At 36.4% G+C, this 25,156-nt stretch overlaps 1 protein-coding gene across 2 annotated transcripts in view; it reads left to right on the forward strand.

Annotated features, from left to right (window-relative positions):
• Window positions 1–25,156, forward strand: part of TAOK1 (TAO kinase 1) — a 167,472-nt gene that overhangs the window by 77,600 nt on the left and 64,716 nt on the right. For both annotated transcript variants that reach the window (XM_059380827.1, XM_059380826.1), the window contains 5 exons: window positions 13,743–13,814; window positions 19,182–19,283; window positions 20,714–20,759; window positions 21,289–21,385; window positions 23,252–23,365. In XM_059380827.1, the coding sequence (XP_059236810.1) occupies window positions 13,743–13,814; window positions 19,182–19,283; window positions 20,714–20,759; window positions 21,289–21,385; window positions 23,252–23,365 (431 nt within the window). The remainder of the gene's footprint in view (window positions 1–13,742; window positions 13,815–19,181; window positions 19,284–20,713; window positions 20,760–21,288; window positions 21,386–23,251; window positions 23,366–25,156) is intronic.

The raw sequence follows: 25,156 nt of genomic DNA on the forward strand, positions 1-25,156 counted from the left end.
TCGTGGGTTCCAGCCCTGCATGGACTCTGCTCTCAGTGGGGAGTCTCTCTTCTCCCTCTCCCTTTGCTTCTGCATGTGTGCAGGCATGCTCTCTTTTCTAAAATAAATAAATAAATCTTTAAAAAAAAATACTGAGAGTTTAAACTAGTTAGTGTCAGTGAGGGTAGAAAGATGAGTCCACATTTTTTTCTTTTCTTTTCTTTTTTTTTTGTTAAATAAGCTCCATGCCTCTCTCTGCATGCATTTCTTTCTACTTGTGATCTCTCTCTCTCTCTCTCTCTGTCAAATAAATAAATAAAATCTTTAAAAAAAAATGGTCTCAGGGTCCTGGGATCAAGCCCCGTATTGGGCTCTCTGCTTGGCGGGGAGCCTGCTTTCCTCTCTCTCTCTGCCTGCCTCAATGCATACTGTGATCTCTCTCTCTCTCTGTGTCAAATAAATAAAATCTTTAAAAAAGAAAGAAGCTCCATGCCCAATATCGGTCTTGAACTTCTGACCCTGAAATCCAGAATCTTACCCTCTTCCCAACTGAGCCAGCGAGGCATCCCGTGAATACACATTTTTGAACTAAAATTTAAATTGATACAAAAGAAAACTTGTTTTCTGGTAAGATAAGAGGGTGCACGTTGTATTGCCTTCCCTATGGAAGAGAATTATTATGTATATAGGTGGGTAATTCCCTAGAGCTTAGACCTCCTTATATAATTGTTTCTGGAGTTGTCCTACCCAGACTGGAGTATTTCAGAGACTTGTGGCTGGGAGAGAAGTTTCATAGTCTCCTAAGTAAGTACTGCATAGGAGCAACAAAAGCAAATTGGTCTAAAGCTAGGTATCAGGAGCTAGCTTACAAGAGACTCAGTTAAACACCATGTGTGATCCTAGATTGGAAAAAAATTCCTATTAAAGGAAAGAATTCCTATTAAAGGAAAGATAGTTGGTGAAATTTGAATATAGACTATATTTGCACTAAATAATAGTATATCAGTGCTAAATTTCCTAAATTTGGTAAGGTGCTGTGGTTATTTAAGAGAATGTTTTTCTTATCAGGAGAAATAATGAAGTACTTTAGAATCACAGTACTTTGGAATGTGTATTCTCAAATCATCTTCAATAATAAGTAATGACAATGTGGTGATAATATGTATCTTTGAAAGTTTCAAAGCAAGTGTGGCAAAATGTTAACTGAAGATTTATCTATAGTAGGGTCTGGGAAGTTACAGCTTATGGGCCAAATCCAGCCCATGAACTACTTTTGCTCAACTTCCAAATTAAGAATGGTTTTTCCAGGGGCACCTGGCTGCTTCAGTCAGGTAGAGTATTTGACTCGTGACCTTGGGATTTTAAGTTTGACCCCCATATTGGGTGTAGAGATTATTTAAAAAATAAAATCTTAAAAAAGGATTTTCATATTTAGAAAAAAAAAGGAAGAAGAAAATGCAACAGAAAAAGAAAGATAATATGTATTTGGCCCACAAAGCATAAAATATTTAGTATCTTGATCTTTATAGAAAAAGTTTGCGGACTTCTGACCTAGTAGAAGGCATAAGAAAGGTTCACTGAGCTATACTGACTTTACTCTATGTTTGACCTATTTTCATAACAAAATGAGTGAGGAAAACAAGATAAGTGTTGTTTTAGGAAGTCAAGAAACCTAGGTTTAGGTTAAGACCACCCATCAGGAACCACTGCATGAAAGCATCAAGGAATCAAGGGCAACTACTCAAAGCAGGTGTTTTCTGCTAATTGTTTTGATATCTGGAAGACATGTACCAGGTAGATGAGCAAAGTTTGAATGCAGCCGAGAATTAAATATTTTTGCCATAATTCCTTTTCTGGGTCACTGACTTTTGTTATTTCGTGGTATCAGATAAACCTGTGTGTGTGTGTGTGTGTGTGTGTGTGTGTGTGTGTGTGTGGCATGTGTGAGTGTGTACGCATGAATGAATGCTTTGGTTTTTGTTTCCTCTCATCCCTACCCAATGATGGGGTTTACTGTGTGGTGTTTGCCTTTATGGTATATAGAGAGAGGAAGGACCCTCTCGCCAAATTTTTTTAGATGGCTAAAAGCAGTTTTTATAACATTTCTGAATTTTCATTAATTGATAGTAAGGATCACCTTAAGTTTTAAAATATTCCAGTTGAGCCAGCTTTGCTGGCTCATCAAGCAAACTCATCAAGCAGGGGTTGCTGTAGTAAGTATTTGAAAGCAGACCAGAGTCAGATATCAAAAAGGACTGCTATCTCTAGATTGCCAGGAAGATAAAAATTTCTCTTTTAGTTTCTAGTAGCTTAAGTAGAACCAGTATATGAGTAGATGGGTTAGAGAGCACTGGCTTGGGACCCAGGTAGCTTGCTAACAAATATGACAGAACATGTATGATCCTGGTAGATTCATTTTTCTTTGTTTAAAAAAATGGGATGTATTATTTACCTCTTTTTGTACTGTAAGATTTTACTAATCATCTTTTGTGGCTTGGCAAGTTTTATATTTTCAGTGGTTACAGCACATTGTGTAGTGTTAGTAAAAGATACGGGGAGCCTGGGTGGCATAGTCATTTGGGCATTCAGCTCTTGATTTTGGCTCAGGTCATGATCTCAGTGTCGTGAGATTGAGGCATGCTCTGGGCTCTGCATTCAGCAGAGACTGCTTCAGATTCTCTCTTCTTCTCTCCTGATGCCCCAGTGCACTCTCTCTCTCCCCTTCTAAAGTAAATAAATAAATCTTTTTTAAAAATAAGAGAAGGGGCGGGGCGCCTGGGTGGCTCAGTGGGTTAAAGCCTCTGCCTTCAGCTCAGGTCATGATCTCAGGATCCTGGGATTGAGCCCCGCATCGGGCTCTCTGCTCAGCGGGGAGCCTGCTTCCCCCCCCTCTCTCTCTGCCTGTCTCTCTGCCTACCTGTGATCTCTATCAAATAAATAAATAAAATCTTTAAAAAAAAAAAAATAAGAGAAGGGGCGCCTGGGTGGCTTAGTGGGTTAAGCCGCTGCCTTCGGCTCAGGTCATGATCTCAGGGTCCTGAGATCGAGTCCCGCATCGGGCTCTCTGCTCAGCAGGGAGCCTGCTTCCCTCTCTCTCTCTCTCTGCCTGCCTCACCATCTACTTGTGATTTCTCTCTGTCAAATAAATAAATAAAATCTTTAAAAATAAATAAATAAATAAATAAAAATAAGAGAAAATGCATAAATATGTAAAAAGATCTAGAAAGACCATTTACATGTAACTAATTGATGGTGATTTCAGATCATTCTTACTGGTTCATTGAAATAGCTCCTGAGTGGATCTTCACAGTTTCCTGGTTTGAAACAGAATGATATTCATATCATCTGTATATATTTCCTTTTTCCTCCTCTTTTTTTGCTCTCTACAGCATCCAGTTTGTCTTTAGACCTGCAGCCAATCTTGACTTCCTTTACTCTCAGGCAGTGAGAATAGATGACATGTAGTATTGTGCTCTTTAATTACTTATAGGTCAAGTATTTTGTTATGTATATATATATGAACGCTTTAAAAAAATATTCTGACTGTTATCTTATTATTCCCTATGAGAGGAATATCCCATCCTCTTTTCAGTTCATTTGTTGGTTTTTTTTTTTTTTTTGGAAGATCTTATTTATTTATTTGACAGAGAGAGACACAGTGAAAGAGGGAACACAAATGGTGGGTGGGAGAGGGAGAAGCAGGCTTCCTGCTGAGCAGGGAGCCTGATGAGGGGCTTGATCCCAGGACCCCAGGATCATGACCTGAGTTGAAGGCAGACACTTAATGGTTGAGCCACTCATTTGTTGGTATTAACGGTTGAGCCACTCAATTGTTGGTATTAATCACTTCCATGAAAAATGTAGAAATCATGTACTCCTCTCTATATCATTTGTTGTTCTTATATATTACATCTACATACATTAGATTCATTTAAAAAGTTTTAATTTTTTTATTTTTAAGTAATCTTTACACCCAATGCAGGGCTTGTACTCTGTCCTGAATTCGAGAGTTGTAGGCTCCACCAGCTAAGCCAGGCAGTGCCCCACATCTGCATATATTATAAATCAAGAACTCAGTGTCATTATTTTTGCTTTAAACAGTCATATGTATTTTAAAGAATCTAAGAGGAAAATATTTTTAAAGTTTATCCACATATTTACTGTATTATATACAACATGATAGTTTACTTTGGAAATTCCCAGTTTACAAAAGGACTTCCAGAGCTAATAGGTGAGTTTGCAGGATACAAGAGCAATGAACAGAAGCCCATTGTATTTCTGTATGCTGACAGTGAACAAGTGGAATTTCTTTCATGCTAAAAGTACTATTTTTTTTTTTAAGATTTTATTCATTTATTTGATAGAGATCACAAGTAGGCAGAGAGGCAGGCAGAGAGAGAGGAGGAAGCAGGCTTCCTGCTGAGCGGAGAGCTGATTCGGGGCTCTATTCCAGGACCCTGGGATCATGACCTGAGCCGAAGGCAGAGTGCTTTAACCCACTGAGGCACCCAGGAGACCCTAAAAGTACTATTTATAGTACTCACAATATGAAATACTTGAGTTTAAATCCAACAAAAAACATGCATGATTTGTAGTCTGAAAACCACTAAACACTGAAAAAAAATCAAAGGAGACCTGAATATTTGAAGAGATATATTGTGTTAATGGATTGGAAGGCTAAATAATATTATCTCCAAATTGATATAGATTCAATGCATTCTAAATCAAAATCCCAGCAGGCTTCTAAAATAAATATTGACAAGAATATTCTAAAAATTTTTGGGAAAGTGAAGGAACTAGACTAGCCAAAGCAATTTTGAAAAAGAAAACAAGTTGAGGGGCGCCTGGGTGGCTCAGTGGGTTAAGCCGCTGCCTTCGGCTCAGGTCATGATCTCAGGGTCCTGGGATTGAGTCCCGCATCGGGCTCTCTGCTCAGCAGGGAGCCTGCTTCCTCCTCTCTCTCTCTCTGCCTCTCAGCCTACTTGTAATCTCTCTCTGTCAAATAAATAAATAAAATCTTTAAAAAAAAAAAAAAAGAAAACAAGTTGAAAAAACTCATATCATTTGATTTTAAAAACCTACTGTAATCAAGATGGTATGATACTGTTGAAAGGATAAATATGTAAGTTAATCAAGTAGAACAGAGAGTCCAGAGAGAGACCCATACAAATAGAGTCAACAGATTCTTGGCAAAGGTGCAAAGACAAATCAATGAAGAAAAGGTAGTCTTTTCAACACATGATGCTAGAGCATCTAGACATCCATATGCACAAAAATAAACTTTGAGGGACACTTGGATGGCTCAGTTGGTGAAACATGTGACTCTTGATTTTGGGGTTGTGAGTTTGAGCCCCATCTTGGGTATTAAGATTACTTGAAAATAAAATCTTTAAAAAAAAAAAAAACAGGGGCGCCTGGGTGGCTCAGTGGGTTAAGGCCTTTGCCTTCGGCTCAGGTCATGGTCTCAGGGTCCTGGGATCGAGCCCCGCATCGGACTCTCTGCTCAGCGGGGAGCCTGCTTCCCCCGCTTTCTCTCTGCCTGCCTCTCTGCCTCTTGTGATCTCTCTCTCTGTCAAATAAAGAAATCAAATCTTAAAAAGAAAATTAAAAAACAAAGTTCAAAATTATAAAATAAATAAAATAGGGGCACCTGGGTGGCTCAGCTGGTTAGGCATCTGCCTTTGGCTTGAGTCATGGTGTGGAGGTCCTGGATGTAAGGTCTGGACCCAGCTCCCTGCTTGGTGGGGAACCTGCTTTTCCCTTTCCCTCTGTTGTACGCAAACGCACTCTTACTCTGTCTCAAATGGGTGGATACAATCTTTTAAAAAAAAAAAAAAAGGGACGCCTGGGTGGCTTGGTTGGTTAGACGACTGCCTTCGGCTCAGGTCATGATCCCGGAGTTCCGAGATCGAGTCCCGCATCGGGATCCCAGCTCCATGGGGAGTCTGCTTCTCTCTATGACCTTCTCCTCACTCATGTTCTCTCTCACTGTCTCTCTCGCAAATAAATAAATAAAATCTTTAAAAAAAAAAAAAGTAAAAAATAAAAGTAGACTTTGACTAATAGCTTATATAAAAATGAATGGAAAATGGATCATATTGATAAACTTAAAGCCTATAAAGCTTCTAGAATAAAATATAGGAGAAAGTCTTTAACACCAGAAGCAGTATCTATAAAAGACAAAATTTATAAATTGAATTATATCAAAATAAAAACTTGTTTTCTAAAAGATACTGTAAAGAGATGAAAAGAAAGCCACAGACTGGCAGAAAATATTTTTAAGTCACATATCTGACAAAGGATTTGTATCCAGAAAATACAAAGAACTCTTGGGGCACCTGGATGGCTCAGGTCATGATCTCACGGTCCTGGGATCAAGCCTTGCATCAGGCTCCACACTCAGCTGGAGTCTGCTTGAAGATTCCCTCTTGCCCTCTCCCTCTTCCCCTTCCCACCCCTGCCCTCACGTGTGCTCTCTATAACATAAAAATAAATCAGAAAAATGAAGAACTCTTCACAGCTCAACAGTAAGAAAATAACCTAATAAAAGTTGAACAGAAGGTCTAAACAGACACAACCTGCCACAATACACATGGTTAATAAACATGTAAAAAGATATTCAACATTATCAGTTTTTAGGGAAATACAAATTAAAACCACAGTGAGATACCACTGTATGCCTATTAAAAAGACTTAGAAATAAAGATGAACTGAAAGAAATATAGGCAATGCCAAGTACTGATAAGTATGTGGAGCAATTGGAAATCTCATTAATTGCTGGTAGGAATATAAAATGGTCTTGTCACTGTGGAAAATGGTTTGGCAGTTTTTAAATGAAGTTAAACATACTATTATCATATGACCCAGCATTCCCACTCATAAATACTAATCCAAGAGAAATGAAAACTCAGGTTCACACTAAACATCAATGTTTAATGGCAGTGTTATTCATAATTGCCAGAAATTGCAGTCTACTTCAGTGTACATGCCACAAAGAGTGAATTTTACCTGTTTATTAAATATTCATTAATTAAAAAATTATTTTTTCAAAAGACTTTTTAATTTATTCATTTGAGAGAGACAGAGTGAGCAAGAACACAGCAGGGGGAGGGACAGAGAGAGAAGGAGAAGCATATTCCCTGCTGAGCAGGGTGTCCTATGTAGGGCTCAGTCCCAGGACCCTGGGATCATGACTTGAGTTGAAGGCACATGCTTAACTGACTGAGCCACCGAGGTACCCCAGTTCATTAATTTTCATTAAAAAATAAACAAAACAGGGGCAACCTGGGTGGCTCAGTGGGTTAAGGCCTCGGCCTTTGGCTCAGGTTATGATTCCAGAGTCCTGAGATCAAGCCCTGTGATCAGGCTCTCTGCTCAGCAGGGAGTCGGCTTCCCTTCTTCTCTCTCTGCCTGCTTCTTTGCCTACTTGTGATCTCTCTCTGTCAAATAAATAAATAAATCTTTTAAAAATAAAAGAAATAAAAAATAAAACCACACACACACACACACACAAACTATGAGGGGAAATACAAATGGACTACCAACTATAACAAATGAACCTAACTGTATTATAAATGAATAACATAAACACACAGAAATGGGTAAGAGAGAAAAGAACTAATCTGAAATGATTTTGGAAACGGTGTTTTGGCTGAATAAGGCTGAAGACAAAAAGAACTCTAGTTACTTTGTTACTAGAAACTATATAGTAGATGTGAATAAATAAGTAAGTGTATTATAGATAATGAGAGCCAGTTTTCTTAACTGTCCAAGAAGGCAGTTACAAATAAGGAAAGGGGGAAGGTTAGATAATAACCCTGTGGTTTTAGATTAGAGTTGTGAAGGTATTAGTAGGAACTCACTTTCTCTCACATATCACAGATTGGGGGGGGATGTGTGTGTGTGTGTAGGTATATATATATATATGAGAAATTCCTTTTGTTAAATGTAGAATGACTAAGGGAAATAATTATTGCAACCAAGATTGTCTGATATATGCTAAAATTAGTAGGTTAAAATTTGAGGAGGAAGAGGATATATGCATAATCTAAAGATATTTCTTAATTGAAATGGAAAAATCAGTAGATATGCCTGGCAGACTGCCTTTATTAAGTGGTCAAGGTTAATAGCACCAGTGTAGACATCATGTACCCCTCTCTGACGTGACACTGAGGGCATACCATTTTTGTGTTGTTTTTATTTTAAAGTGCTAAATTTAAATCATGAAGAAATAAACTCAAATTGGGTACTCTTCAAAAGTGTCAAAGTCATAAAAGAAAGGCTGAGTAATTGTCACACAGTGGAAGAGACTAAGGTGATGTGATAACCAAGCAATGTAGGATCCTGGAACAGGAAAAAGTTATTAGTGGAAAAATTGGTAACTTCAAATAAAGCCTTAATTTAGTTAATAGTTAATAATTTTACCAATGTTAATTTGTTAGTTTTGATAATGGTACTACTGCATTACGCAAGATATTAACATTAAAGGAAGCTGGGTGAAGGGTATATGATAACTACTGTTTTTGCAACATTTCTGTAAGTCTGTAATTATTTCAAAGTTTAAAAAAAAAAGCTCATTAGTAACCAGAAATAGACTTTTCCCCAAAAAAGAAAAAAGGGAGTGTCTGTTGACTTTTTTTCCTTTAGAGAAATAAGTACTTCATAAACAAAAGATTCAAGGAGAAAAAATTGGTAGCTAAAGAAACATTTATTATTTTAAAGATTGTGATTTTAAAATCAAGCCAGTGAACTATTACTCTAAAGCTATAAAACATCTCTAAGAATTCCTTTCTTAATCTGTAGGGGAAAACCTCCAAACACATTCTTTATTTCTTCTTCCTATTAAAATTACCCCCACACACAACAAACATTATACAGATGTTTAATATTTTGGCATATTATGGATTTTGTTTTTTTGTTTTTAGTGGGCACCTTTGGAATCAAACCACAATTTAAAATATTTCCCTAGATAAAATGTATTTCGAATTCAAAACTATTTGAACTTTTGGTATAAACCCCAAATTCCATTTGTAAATTAGACACAAAAAGAATAAAGAATATAATACAAACTCCATCTGTAATTTCACTACCCAGGGACAGCTATTATTAATACTTAGGTATATGTCCTTGGAGAATCTCGTTATGTACCTATGCTGTATGTGTGCATTTGTTATTGCTAGCATTTGTTTAATTTCCAGATTGGACATAAAATGAAGGAAGAGGGACCTAGAAAATGTTTCAAATTAACCTTTTTTTTGGTATTACAGTTTTGTCTGTGTTTATGTTTGTCCTTTCTCCATTTAAACTAATGTGGAGAAATACAGAACAGAGGGAAAATATACCTAGAATCTTAGAATTGGGCCAATTAGAAGAACCACACTGAGGGGGCTCCTGGGTGGCTCAGTCAGTTTAGCATCTGACCTCAGTTCAGGTCACGATCTCGGGGTCCTGTGCTCAAACCCCACTTTGGGCTTTGCTCTGGAGTCTACTTGTCTCTCTCCCTCTGCCCCTTCCCCCACTCATGCTCTCCCTGTGTGTCTCTCTCTCTCAAATAAATAAAAATCTTAAAAGAAAAGAAAAACACATTGAGAAAATCCTGACATATAGCCCATTGTGCTGGTAGTATCTTTTAAATTTACTGCTTTTATTGAATGCAGTTATGTAAATATGTAAATATCAGTAAATATACTGATACTTAGTGTATAGTTTGATGAAATTAGATAAATTATACCCACATAGAATCAAGAAATCAAGATACAGAATGATGGTAGCTGTGGTGGGGAACGGAATGGAAGAGATAGAAGATGGAATGTTACTTGTTTGAATTTACCTTTTGGGTAGGAAGTATTTTATATATTTAAAAATTAAAATTTGGGGCACCTGGTTGGCTCAGTGGGTTAAAGCCTCTGCCTTCAGCTCAGGTCATGATCTCAGAGTCCTGCGATGAGCCCCGCATCAGGCTTTCTGCTCAGCAGGGAGCCTGCTTTCTCCTCTCTCTCTGCCTGCCTCTCTGCCTACTTGTGATCTCTGTCTGTCAAATAAATGAATAAAATCTTTAAAAAATTTTTTTTAAATTAAAATTTAATCAGTTTTTATGGGGTTTATGTCAGAGGCAGACAGGAACAGTGACTCCAACTGTATTCCAGATATAACCACATTGGAGGAAAGAAAAGAACTAATACAAGTAACTTTTGTACATAATATTTTAACTGTATACCCTCAGTCTGGGAGAAGGAATCTGCAGACAGATCTTCAACTCTTTAATACATTTGTTTCATATTGGTATGGGTGTGACAATTCTGAAAATATGTGTTAAAGGATTGAGCAATGAATAATATTGATATTATATAGAGTTAGGATCCTGACTATGAAAGAAGAGAAATATGGATTCAGGGAAGGTAAGGAACAACCCTGTGGGATTCAATAGATTATATCTCCCCCTGCTTATATATATGGTTATATCCCTCCTCCTATATATATCTCCTTTCTCTGTTACAAGATTGTCACTGCAGTGACACCTCAATATCAGTGAGCACACAGATTTTGAATTCCTCACTAAAGGGAACAAGAGCTCCTTGGAGTAATGGCTCATTCTATTTCAGGGACAGGGAACATTAAAAGATAAGCCTTGGAACATCTTGTGCCAGAAAGTTAAAAAGTGCTTTGGGCGGGGAGGGGAGAAAAAGAAAAGAAAGGAAGAAAAAAAAAAAGTTGGGGTCTGTTAAAAGGACACTACAGCCACATTGAGGGGCTCCCACTGGCCAAATCCTGGAATATAAGCATCAGTATAAAAATGGTAATGGATTATATAGCCTATTGAATAAAATAGGAATCCATTTTATCCATGACAGATGACAGATGAATGGATGGATGGATAAAAAGGGAAGGCTTTTTCTCTTAATAGAATGCAGACTGTTAAATGTGAAGGGAATGGTGGAATTGAAAAAAAATCAGCATTTTATAATCATCATAGTGAAGATTGGGTCTAGAACATTCAGTGGTTGCTAAATCTAGAGGGAATCTTTGATGAGCAGGATGTTTACATGGTTTGGAAGTATCTCTTCACAGATTACTTGTTAGATATAAGGTAGGAAACAGTAACTATAACTATATACATTGGAAAAGAACAGACAGTGCCTTGAGGAGGTGATGAAAATTAGTAACCTCAGGGAGGAACAGACAGACATTTTATACCTATAGATAGATACCCTGAAAAGGACAATATCACTCTTGTAGTATTTTGGCCAAGAATGTATAACCAGAATCTAATACTGAAGGAATTCCAGACAAATACAAATTTAGTAACATTCTTTAAAATACCACTGTATAGTCTAAAGTGTCATGTATAGTCTTCAGTGTAATGTAACAGTGTCATGAAAGAAAAAGATAGGTTAAGGAATTGGTCTAGATTAAAGGAGACCAACAAGACATGATAACAAAGTACGCGTGATGCCGAAGGGAGGGAAAAACATGATTGTAGACATTATATATTTTTAATCTTTTTAGATGTAATCTGCAAGGGTATCTCATTTTAATTTTGTCATTTAATTTTAATTTAATATTACTAATAAGTTTGAATTTTAATAAATTCTAATCAATTTCTAATTTAAGTATTTTGTTAATTTATTTTTAAGATTTACTTATTTGATAGAGGGAGAGGGAGAGAACAAGCAGGGGCAGTGGCAGGGAGAGGGAAAAGTAGGCTTCCCACTGAGGAGGAAGTGAAGCAGGCCTTGATCCCAGAACCCTGGGATCATGACCTGAGCTGAAGGCAGATGCTATAATGTAAGTTTGAGTGCCTAGATGGCTTAGTCGGTTAAGTGTCTGCCTGGGATCGAGCCCCGCATCTAGCTCCCTCCTCAGTGGAGAGCCTGCTTCTCCTTCTCCCTCTGCCTGTCGCTGCCCCCACTTGTTCTCTCTCTTTGTCTTTGTCAAATAAATAAATAAAATCTTTTTTTTTTAATCTTTTTTTTTCAAAGATTTTTATTTATTTGACAGAGATCACAAGTAGGCAGAGAGGCAGGCAGAGAGAGAGAGGGAAGCAGGCTCCCTGCTGAGCAGAGACCCAGATGCGGGGCTTGATCCCAGGACTCTGCGATCATGACCTGAGCCGAAGGCAGAGGCTTTAACCCACTGAGCCACCCAGGTGCCCAATAAATAAAATCTTTTTAAAAAAGAAACATTTTTTTAGAAGATTTTGTAGTAATAATAGAGTTTTCCTCTGTAATTTCTACCCAGTTCCCCTCATGTTAACATGTTATATAACCGTCTAACATGGTTTGGTCATCGTTATATTTATCAACATTATATTTATCAAAACTAAGAAATCAACATTGATCAAATGATACTCTAAATGTAAGTACTCTACTCAGAATTTTTGAGTTTTTCCATTCTCTCTTTTATATTCTAGAGTCTAATCCAGAAACTTGCATTACATTTAATATACCCACTTTTGAGGCACCTGGGTGGCTCAGTCAGTTAAGCATCTGCCTTCGGCTCAGGTCATGATCTCAGGGTCCTGGGATCGAGCCCCACATTGGGCTCTCTACTCGGCGGGGAGCCTACTTTCCCCTCTCTCTCTGCCTACCTGTCTGTCTACTTGTGATCACTCTCTGCCTGTGTCAAATAAACAAATAAAAGCTTAAAAAAAAAAAAGATTTACTCTTTCTCAAAAAATAAAAAAATATACCCACTTTTAATTAATTAATTAATTAATTCTTAGAGATAAAGGTAGGGGAGACCCTTAGGGTCTATACTAGGCACTTCCAATGTACCCAGTTTTAAATCAGGCTTTGTCTTAGCCTAATTAAAAGTTCATCTGGTGGTGCGTCTGGGTGGCTCATTCAGTAAGGTGGTCCACTCTTGGTTTCAGCTCAGCTCATGATCTTCGGGTTGTGGGATTCAACCTCATGTGGGGCTTCACCCTCAGCAGGGAGTATGCTTGGAATTCTCTCTCTTCCTCTCCCTCTGCCCCACCAGCTCATGCTCTCTCTCCCTCATAATAAATCAGGAAGGAAGGAGGGAGATAGAGAAGGGAAGGAAGAAAATGACCGTTTAAAAAAAAACAAAACTGCATCTGGGGGCTCCTGGGTGGCTCAGTTGGTTAAGAGTCCTACAATTTGGACTTGGGTCATGATCTCAGGGTCCTGAGGTCGATCCCCCTCCCCGCCCCCACCATGGGGCTCTGTGCTTAGCAAGGACTTTGCTTAGGATTCTCTCTCCCTCTCCCTTTTCCCCTCCCCGCTTCCCTGCTTCGCTTGTATGCTGTCTCTCTCTCAAATAAATAAATCTTTATTTAACCTTTTCTTTTTTAAGATTTTATTTATTTATTTGACAGAGAGACCACTCGTAGGCAGAGAGGCAGGCAGAGAGAAAGTGGGGGGAAGCAGGCTCCCTGCTGAGTGGAGAGCCCAATGTGGGACTTGATCCCAGGACCCTGAGATCATGTCCTGAGCCGAAGGCAGAGGCTTAACCCACTGAGCCACCCAAGTGCCCCAATAAATACAATATTTAAAGAAAATTTCTATATTTTTTCTCTCAACTAAATCACTGAAAGATAAACCTGCTTTTTCTCGCCAGTGTATGAGCTCCTGGATAATTCGATGTTTCATTATATATTTTCTCTTTTTTTTTAAATGTGTTTTTAATAGCACTTTTGGTGTCCTTTTTGATATGACAGCTTATAAATGCTTTAATTCTGAGAGAAATAATTGCCTAGATTTAATCTGTTCATTTTAACAATGGTCTTTGCTTTGATTTTTTAGGCACGAGATGTGCGTACCAATGAAGTGGTGGCTATCAAAAAAATGTCTTATAGTGGAAAGCAGTCTACTGAGGTAGGTAAAATGTATGCATTCTTATTCACATATTAGAGAAAGACATGCTATTTTTAAGGGGGATAGATGGGAATCCTTTAAAAAATATACATACATAAAGAAAAGTATACAAATATTTAAGGGTATATCTAAGTGAATTTTCTTTCAGAAACTAAATATGCCCATTAAAGTGTACCTAAAGCCATAAACAGAACATTAATGGCCTCCCAGCTTGTGCCCCTAGCTTTTTATTTTTTAACATATATATGCTGCTGAAGTGAGTTTACTTTTTAAAACTGTGGTTTAATATACTACTTTTTCTGTATCATAGGAGAATCATCAGTTTTTAAATAAGTAAACTAGAATAAGATATATGTGACAGTAGATTATATTGTATATAGTTTTTTAAAGGTCTAGACATTGTTTAAGGCTTATTTTAAACTTTAATAATCAACAGGCAGTTATATCTAGTCTAAAAATAGTGTGTAATAATTTGAAAATTATTGATACTACTTTAGTTTGCTAACATTCTGATTCTCTTCAGATTATATTTATTCTATTGTATAAATTATTTTATGACGTATTCTTTGTGAATCTAGGATTTTTAGACTTCAATTTTTTAAATTAATTATTTTAATTGTGGTAAAATATACACAACAAAATTTATCATCTTAACATCTTTAAATGTACAGTTCATTGGCATTGAAGCCATTCACATTGTCATGCAATCATCACCACCATTCTTCTCCAGAACTCATTTCATCTTGCAGAATTGAAATTCTATACCCATTAAGCAATAATTCCCCATTCTCTGCATCCTCCACCCTTGGAAATTACCATTCTCATTTCTTTCTCTATGAATTTGATCACTCTAGGTGTCTCATGTAAGTGAAATCATGTAGTATTTGACCTTTTGTTACTGGCTTATTTTACTTAGCATAATGTCCTCAGAGTTTATCCATGGTATGGTATGTGTCAGAATTTCCTTTCTTTTTAAGGCCGTATAGAGTGTGTGTGTGTCTGTGTGTAAACTACCACACTTTGTTTATCGATCCATTTTTCAGTGGACAGTTAGGTTGCTTCCCTCATTTGGTTATTGTGCTGCTATGAACTGGCTATGTAAATATTTCTTTGAATCTCTGCTTTCAGTAATTTCAGGTATATGGCTAAGATGGAATTGCTGAGTTAGTGTTTTCTTTTTGAAGATTTTGGTTTTCTGCCTTTTTTGGAAGTTCTGTTTTATGGTAAATTTAATTTTTGTGAAGATTGTGTTGTGGGTATGGTAACACTATTATGATTATATCACTCATTATTATATTATTCATCATTTTGATACTTAAAAATTTTTTTTAAACTTCCTGAACCTCTAAAAAACTCCCACTTCTTACAAGTTCACTCTAATTTTATTTGCCATTCTATAGCACAGCTGTAGGACTAGCTTTCATAGGCAGATTGTCACTGTGTTGGAGTCTATTTGATTAGTTACACCTAAAACAAAGTTTCATTTAGTTTATCATTTTTTCACATCCAATTATTAGTGTCCTTCATGAAAGTCCTTTTTACCTTGAAGAGTACAGGTTTTTGCTTTGTTCTGAGTTTGGTCCCAGAGCATTCAAATCTGAAATTAAAGCCCATGAAATGTTTTCAGAATTTTGCATTTTATATTGTACACATTTTATATAAAACACTGTAAACTTATTTTGCTGTATTTTGTTGAGGACTTGTGAAATAAAATAAATATATGATCTTAAATTTTAGTACAAAATATTTTTTAAAGTTTTCTATTACGCTGGTAGTTTCTGAGCCTTTAGAAATATGGCCCAAGTTAGTAGAAAAGCTTGAAAAAACTAAAACAAGAACAAAAAGCAGTTTTCTAATTTCCATCACCCATCACTAAGCCTCTAGAATCTTTGAGTATGAATCAAAGGATATGTAATTTTAGAGTTCCCTGGTTGCTTTTTTTTTTTTTTAAGATTTTATTTATTTATTTGTCAGCGAGCACAAGCAGGCAGAGTGGCAAGGCGAAGCAGAGAGAGAAACAGGCTCCCCACTGAGCAAGGAGCCCGATGCGGGACTCAATCCCAGGACCCTGGGATCATGACCTGAGCTGAAGACAGTGGCTTAACCCGCTGAGCCACCCAAGCACCCCTCCCTGGTTGCTTCTTAAGAATAACTATGGAGGGGCGCCTGGGTGGCTCAGTGGGTTAAAGCGTCTGCCTTCGGCTCAGGTCATGATCTCAGGGTCCTGGGATCTAGCTCCACCTCGGGCTCTCTGCTCCGTGGGGAGCCTGCTTTCCCTGCCCCCATCCTCCTGCCTGCCTCTCTGCCTACTTGTGATCTCTGTCTGTCAAATAAATAAATAAAATCTTAAAAATAAAAAGAATAACTATGGATATGACATAAGGTTGTCATGGAATAGCTTACGGCCAAATACTTATCTGTATTTCCTCAAAGCCGTCGGTGAAGAAGTAAAATATATAAGAAAATGTTTTCATACTGCTTGCTTTTTTCTGTGACCTTTCCTATATAATAACAATTGTTTACTAGCATTTAAGAAAGTATGCATTTAGGAATTTAAATCTCAAAGTAATTATTTGAGTTTAAAAAACATAACCTTAATATTTGATAGAACATATAAGCCAAAGACACAATAGGTGACCTATATGACATGTAAATTACATGTTAATAAAGCTGCAAATAATGGGGAAATTGATGGGACGCCTGGGTGGCCCAATTGGTTAAGGTTAAGTGTCTGTCTTCAGCCTAGCTCTTGATCTCGGAGTCCTGGGATTGAGCCTACAGTCAGGCTTCCTGCTCAGTGGGGAGCCTGCTTCTCCTTCTCCCTTTGCCTCTCCCCCCCAACGCATATTCTCCCCCTCTCTTTAGCTCAAATAAATAAGTAAAATCTTTATTTCTTTTATTTAAATTCATTTAATTAATGTAATGTAGTATTGGTTTCAGAGGTACAGGTTCAGCAGTCTTATATAATACCCAGTGCTCATTATATCACATGGCCCTCCTTAATATCCATCACCCAGTTATCCCATCCCTCTACCCCATCCCCTCCAGCACCCTTAGTTTGTTTCCTGTGATTAAGAGTCTCTTAAAGTTTGTCTCTCTGGTTTCGTCTTGGTTTATTTTTTCTTCTCTTCCCCTATGATCCTCTGTTTTGTTTCTTAAATTCCACGTATCAGTGAGATCATATGATAATTGTATTTCTCTGATTCTGATTGACTTATTTCACTTAACATAGAATCCTCTAGTTCTATCCACGTCATTGTGAATGGCAAGATTTCGTTTTTTTTTAAAAGACTTTATTTATTTATTTGTCAGAGAGAGATCACAAGTAGGCAGAGAGAGAGAGGAAGGGAGGCAGGCTCCCTGCTGAGCAGAGAACCCAGTGCAGGGCTGGATCCCAGGACCCTGGGATCATGACCTGAGCTGAAGGCAGAGGCTTTAACCCACTGAGCCACCCAGGTGCCCCAAAATTTCATTTTTTTGATGGTTGCATAATAGTCCTCTGTGTGTGTGTGTGTGTGTGTGTGTGTTTCTGTGTGTGTGTTTACACACCACATCTTCTTTATCCATTCATCTGATGGACATCTGGGTCCATTCCATAATTTGGCTATTGTGAACACTGCTTCCATAAACATTGGTGTGCAGGTGCCCCTTCAGATCACTACACTTGTATCTTTTGGGGTAAATACCCAGTAGTGCAGTTGCTGGGATGTCGGGTAGCTCTATTTTTAACTTTTTGAGGAACCTCCATACTGTTTTCCAGCTTCCATTCCCATCAACAGTGTAGGAGGGTTCCCCTTTCTCTGCATTTTTGCCAATAGCTGTCATTTCCTGATGTTAATTTTAGAGATCCTGACTTTAATGTTAACATGTTAATTTTAGAGATCCACAATGCAATACCACATTGTGGTTTTGATTTGTATTTGTATTTGTATTGTATTTGCATTTGATTTGTATTTCCCTGATACCAAGTGATGTTGAATATTTTTTCATGCGTCTGTTGGCCATTTGTATGTCTTTGGAGAAATGTCTGTTCGTGTCCTCTGCCCATTTCTTGATTGGATTATTTGTTCTTTGGGTATTGAGTTTGGTAAGTTCTTTATAGATTTTTGATACTAACCCGTTATCTGATAAGACATTTGCAAATATCTTCTCCCATTCTATAGGTTGTCTTTTGGTTTTGTCCACTGTTTGCTTTGGTGTGCAAAAATCTTGATAAGTCCTAATAGTTCGTTTTTACCTTTGTTTCTCTTGCTTTTGGAGATGTGTCTAGCCAGAAGTTACTGTAGCCAAGGTCAAAGAGGTTGCTGTGCCTGTGTTTTCTTCCAGAATTTTGATGGATTCCTGTCTCACATTTAGGTCTTCCAGCCATTTTGAGTAAAATCTTTTTTTTTTTTTAATTTTTTATTTTTTATAAACATATATTTTTATCCCCAGGGGTACAGGTCTGTGATTCACCAGGTTTACACACTTCACAGCACTCACCCAAGCACATACCCTCCCCAATGTCCATAATCCCACCCCCTTCTCCCAAAACCCCTCCCCCCAGCAACCCTCAGTTTGTTTTGTGAGATTAAGAGTCGCTTATGGTTTGTCTCCCTCCCAATTCCATCTTGTTTCCTTGATTCTTCTTCTACCCACTTAAGCCCCCATGTTGCATCACCACTTCCTCATATCAGGGAGATCATATGATAGTTGTCTTTCTCCGCTTGACTTATTTCGCTAAGCATGATACGCTCTAGTTCCATCCACGTCGTCGCAAATGGCATTTTGAGTAAAATCTTAAAAAAAAAAAAAAAAGTGGGGGTGTTGCTTGGGTGGCTCAGTCAGTTAACCAATCCGCCTTTGGCTCAATTCATGATCCCAGAGTCCTGGGATTGAGCCCCATGTCAGGCTCCCTGCTAAGAGAGGGGTCTGCTTCTCCTTCCCCTGCTCTTGCTCTCTCTCTCACCCCTTCAATAAGTAAGTACTTACAATAAGTTTACTTTACTTACAATAAGTAAAATAGAAAAAAAAAAACAAAAAGGGGGAAGTTGAACTAATGAAGAAAAATCACTGTAGTATATAGTTTTCATCAACATGCTTGGTGTGTGGTGGTAAAATTTTAATGAGACTCATTGATGATAAATTTTATCAAACTAAAGTGTTTCTGCCTTGAATAAAATAACTTTATAAATTATGAATTGAGTTTAAACTATATAAATGAAATTACTTTTAAATTTATTAGTTTGCTATTTAAGTATTAAAATAAAGCAAAGTTGTATGCTCTCATTAACCCTGCTTAAGCTAGTAATTACTTTTTTCTTACATAACTTTCTAAGGAAAAGCAACTGTTCATAATTCTTTTCTTTATTCCTCTCCCCCCCACAGAAATGGCAGGATATTATTAAAGAAGTCAAGTTTCTACAAAGAATAAAACATCCCAACAGTATAGAATACAAAGGCTGCTATTTACGTGAGCACACAGCATGGGTAGGTGTTTGCCCTCTCCTTGCTATAATTTTGTTGCTATTGGTTTAGAATGAATTAATTCAAGAATATCTCAAAATGGTTGTGTAAAGCCATGCAAAACACCTTGAAATGTTAGTTTCATACTGAGCAAGGAAGAGAAGCTTTTCTTAGAACTCCTTGGCAGTAAAAGATAATAGAACTTGTACAAGTTTACTGCAGAGATTTGGCTGACCTTTATGTGCGTGGTAAAATGTTCTCTGACATTTTTTAGTATCATCATTTTTCATATGGTTATCAAGCATTGTACAGTAATCCTATTATTCGAGGGTAAAAGTTAGCATATCTTTTTGACATAAATATGTTGTAATCTATTTAACCACACAGATTTGGTGAATTTTGGTGAAATATGTACTGATTATAATTCTTTGGCTGAATAATACTAAAGGTAGAAAACTGAGACACTTTATTACAACAAGTGGAGATTAATTTTCTCTTTTTCCCATTAAAGTGACAAGGTAGTATTCCAGCAGTGGTATAGGCATAATAACTGTATCTTTAAAGAGTAAGTTTTCAGGGTGCCTGGATGGCTCAGCAGTTAAGTGTCTACCTTCAACTCAGGTCATGATCTCAGGGTCCCGGGATTGAGCTCTACATCAGACTCCCTGTTCAGCAGGGAACCTGCTTCCCTCTCTCCTCCCCATTTGTGCTTTCTGTTGCTCTGTCTCTCTCTCTCTCTCAAATAAATAAATAAAATCTTAAAAGAAAATTTACTCTTTTTTTTTTTTTTTAACAGAAATAGATAATAATAGGGCCTACTTTATAAGGTGGTTGTGAGGATTAAATTAGTTAATACGGGGGCACCTGGGTGGCTCAGTGGGTTAAAGCCTCTGTTTTCAGCTCGGGTCGTGATCTCGGGGTCCTGGGATCAAGCCCCACATCGGGCTCTCTGCTTGGCAGAGAGCCTGCTTCCTCCTCTCTCTCTGCCTACCTCTCTGCCTACTTGTAATCTCTGTCAAATAAATAAATAAAATCTTTAAAAAAAAATTAGTTAATATGTATAAAATATCTAGCACACAGGAGGTCCTCTGTATTTGCTTCAAGGAAGCATTTAAACTGTAACCTAACCTTTGTACATATAGATGCAGAGGACAGTTTTCCATTTCCTAATATTTAGAACAATGTAACTATATTCCTTTATAGTTTTAGTTAGTAATTATAGATGAAGTATACATCTTCTACAAGTGATTGTGTATTGGCATAAAAGATTAATGTATTATTGACTTTATCATTTAAGAAATTACTAAATACATAAATGCTTATTTTTTAAGGTAAATAATGACTAGCTTTATTTTACTTAAGGTTGTCTTCTTAATCTCTTTGGTGAATTTATTTTATCTCAAATAGAATCTTTTTACTAATTTAGTGCTTTTACAATTTTTCTTCCCATGTAGCTGGTAATGGAATATTGTTTAGGATCTGCTTCAGATTTACTGGAAGGTAGGTTTCCTTTAATTATTCAGGAAAAAAAAGTATTAGCAAAAATATAATGAGAATTCTTATCTTAAATAATGTAAAAACTTACCAGAAAGAGTAGAAACCTTCACCTTTTCTAGATTCTCATCATGGTATGCACTGTCCTATAGTAGCATAAAATAGGTGAATTTTCTTATAACTTACCAAGCATTTTTCTTCATTCTTTGTCGTTTAGCTTAACCTATAGCTTCTGTTCAAAATGAAGATATGTGAGAATAAAGGGAAAACTTGTCTTTTGTTATTTTTGTTTTTATAATCAACTAATTGTTGAATGTTAGCTTAGAGGGAAATACGCTGTGAGCTATATACTTTAACAATTAGGCACAACTGTAATTCCATTTACAAATTTCAGTGGCCTTGTTATATTGTTTTGGGGAGCAAATCTTCTCACTAAATGTTAGTTTTTCAAAATTGCCTGAAATATTAGATGTTTATTTTTTAAAACAAAAATACTCTGTATAGTAATTATTTTCCCATAAATTCTTATTTTAAGTTCACAAAAAGCCATTACAAGAAGTGGAAATAGCAGCAATTACACATGGTGCTCTCCAGGGATTAGCCTACTTACATTCTCATACCATGATCCATAGGTAAGTGCTTTGATAATTATGTATTAACAGCAAATGACTTACTGGGTTTATCAACCATAGAACTTATTAACACTAAAAGTTTTGTTGGTTATAGCCAAATAAAAAATTTCAGAATCTTATAAACTCAGTTTTTAGGTTGTCCTGCAAACAAGCCAGTACATTTGATCTCCTTTTAGGATCAGTTGTTTGGTTTTTTTTTTTCTATAATGATAAAAGATTTAATTCAAAATTAAATTTTAATTTTCCTTTTAGGATCAGTTTTATCTTTGTCTACATGTGGTGCTGGGCTTTCTGACATTTCTGCACTTTATAGATTTGTGGTAGGAATTTAATTGTAGAATATTTAATTTGGGGGCGCCTGGGTGGCTCAGTGGGTTAAGCTGCTGCCTTCAGCTCAGGTCATGATCTCAGGGTCCTGGGATCGAGTCCCGCATCGGGCTCTCTGCTCGGCAGGGAGCCTGCTTCCCTCTCTCTCTCTATCTCTCTCTGCCTGCCTCTCCATCTACTTGTGATTTCTCTCTGTCAAATAAATAAATAAAATCTTTAAAAAAAAAAAAAGAATATTTAATTTGGTATATGGAAAAGACATTAGGAATTATGTAGTCTTACTTTTTTCATGTTACAGATAAAGCAATGCCCCAGTTTATGACTAATTTTTCTGAAGTTTACAAAGCCAGACTAGACTAGAACTAAACTTTGGTCTTTTGCGTTTCTGGTAATTGATAAGCCAGTTTTGTTCCATTGATCCCATGACATGGACTTAACACTCTGTACTTTTGAGTATTAATCCTTGATGATCCCTAATAATAGATAGTAACGTTAAGAGTAAAGAGTAAATGCATTTTTAGCATTGATACAGGTTTTGACTATTTTAAAAGGAAACTAGCTTGTGAACCAGGCAATATATATTAAACTAGATAGTAGAGTCATTGTGAGCTAAATGGCTTACCATTTTTTTTAAGACGAGGATAGTAAGGTCCAAGAGAAGTCTACATGCTAACAAATAAGTGAATGGAAGAGTTGGAATTAGAACCTAAGGTCTTATCAGCCTCAGAATACCTCTTCTCCTTTAAAAAGCAAATGGAAGGAAAAAGATTTATTTAATATTATATCTATTACAATACTCTAGTTAGAATTGACAAGTGCTTGGAAATTTGGTTGGGGTTTTTTTGGTTGGTATTTTGGTTTTGGGTTTTTTGTTTGTTTGTTTGTTTGTTTTTTGGAAAGGTTAAATGTATGTTACGGTACCAATTGCACATACCATCCTATTATATAAATATCCATAATATTCTTACTTTGCATGGATAATATGTTTGCTAATTTTAAAAAGTAAGCTTGAAAGTAAATTAAAAAGTAAAACCTGTTAGATACTACATTATCCATGTGTTTCAGTTTTATTTCTTGTTTAGTTAGGAGAACTGTGGTAAGGTTTGGAAATGATAAGAATAACCTTCAAAAAAAATAAATTTGGGGTATTAGATCTTTTTAAACTTTACATGGTACGCTCAGAAATCTTAAAATTATGAAGGACTCGTCAGCTAATTAAACTCTATTTTTAAAACCATTATTTGTATCAATAAACAGGAACTCAAGTATAGACTATGCTCTAATTACTTGATTTTCTGTCTTTTGTCTTTGCTGCTATTTTGTCTTTTAGAGAAGAAAATTATCTCTGTATATTTATATCACTTCTCTATTTTTTGCTTTTGGATCTTAAATCTCATTATCCTAATTTAGAAATTATCCTAGGACTTAATTACTTTGATTTTTCCTTCCCTATTGTAAAACTTTTTATTTGATTTTTATCATTTTCAACACAGTCTAATGAACAAAAGAGAAATAATTTTCTGTGTTCCTTAAACCCAGAGATATCAAAGCAGGAAATATCCTTCTGACAGAACCAGGCCAGGTGAAACTTGCTGACTTTGGATCAGCTTCCATGGCATCTCCTGCCAATTCTTTTGTGGGAACGCCATATTGGTAAGAATAATCCTATTTGCTGTTGATCCTCATGATTGAAATAGGAAATGTGTGATTATACTTTTTCAGATGTCTATCTTTTTCTTGTAATATAATGGTATTGTGGACATTTTAACTTTAAGCATAGTTAGTTTCAGATAGAGATTTGGAGTGCTGTCCTTACATCTCCTGTTTTATTCATTTGTCCCCTTGACATTTTCTTCTGTATTATAACCTGCATCATATTTTGGGTATGGAAGTAAAAAAATTCAATGAAAATCCAAGTGAGGAGAATACAGAAATGCTAAGTGGAAATTTGTGTGTTTTCTTTATATTTTTATTTACCATATATTGGTACCTTCAGACTAAGAGTACCAGAAGACTGATGGCTGATTTGGAGTTTTCTGGTTTTATTTTTTATTATGGAGAATTTCAAATACACATAAAAGTAGACAAAAGTGTAATGAAACCTTGCATATCAGTCACCCAGCCCAGGAACAATATCTCATGGCCATTCCTACTGTATGTACTCATTTTTGTCTCCTCCCTGCCTCCGCCATTATTGTTAAGCAAATTCTAGACATCCTCTGTTTTATCCATAAATAATTTTTGTATTAATGTCAGCAAGTTTGAAGGGAATAATTGTCCAGCACTTAAACTTCCATATGTTCTTCCATATGAAGAGAATGATGTCTTAGGTCCACTATATCTTCTTTCCCACCTACCTTTCAAATCTCCCTCTCCTACTTTATAAAAAATAGTACTCCTTACCATCCTGAATATTACAGTGCTGCAGTGGTGTGGGATATAAAAGCCTCAAAGCAACACCAGAAGAATAATTTGAGAATCTATAGTAACAAATTTTGAAGAGTCAGAACACAAACTCTTGGCAAGGCCTTGTGCCTTTTCAGTCATCTCCATTCCCTTTTACTCCTTGCTTTTTTTCTCTCCTCAATTATCTTTCTCCCCTTCTTTTTTTCTAGTGTGTAATTCGTAACTGAGATGGTTGTCATGGGGACACATTAACATATTGCTTGCATAGAAAATGAAGTCAGTCTTTTTCCAACAGAAAGTGATTCTGATTTGACTGATTAATATGACAGTGAAGACTGGCATTGCTAATTGGCTTATACAACAGTGTGTTGTTCTTTAATAAATCAAATGAGCTAACTCTGCAGCTCTGTGTTTTAAATATTTTAAAATCACATATAAAGCATAAAAGCATATGCTATGCATTATATCCTTTATGGCTATTAAGTTTATAAAATTTAGATAACTCAGAAATGTACAAGGGGATAAATAATTTTCATAAATTCATTAGAGGCAAACAAATTTAAAAACTTGAAGAATTTCTGCTCTTCCATTGCTCTAGATGACCAAAAATTTCTTATGTCCTACTTTAGGTAGACTCCCTTTCCCTTCTATTAAAAGGATTCTGTGAGCAAATATTTCTTAATATTTGCTTAATGGTTCTCCTATTTATAAATTAATGGTGAATATTAGATAAAGGTCCTGAAAAGTTCTGCAATAAAAATAAAATTACTTGTTTTACTCTGCCTTAATTAGTAATTTCCCAAACTTACTTCATCTGAAAGAATCTTGCGGGCCACCTGGGTGGCTTCATTGGTTAAGTGTCTTAAGTTTTTTTATTTTATTTCCGCTCAGTCATGATCTTAGGGTCACGGGATCTAGCGCCATGTCAGGCTCCATTGCCTAGCATGGAGCCTGCTTTCTCTTTCTCCTTCTCCCTCTGTCCCTCCCTCCCCATCTCCCTCCCTTCCTCCCTCTATTAAAAAGAAAAAAAAAAAACCA

The sequence above is a fragment of the Mustela nigripes genome, chromosome 16 (assembly GCF_022355385.1).
Source record: "Mustela nigripes isolate SB6536 chromosome 16, MUSNIG.SB6536, whole genome shotgun sequence".
Classification (NCBI taxonomy): domain Eukaryota; kingdom Metazoa; phylum Chordata; class Mammalia; order Carnivora; family Mustelidae; genus Mustela; species Mustela nigripes.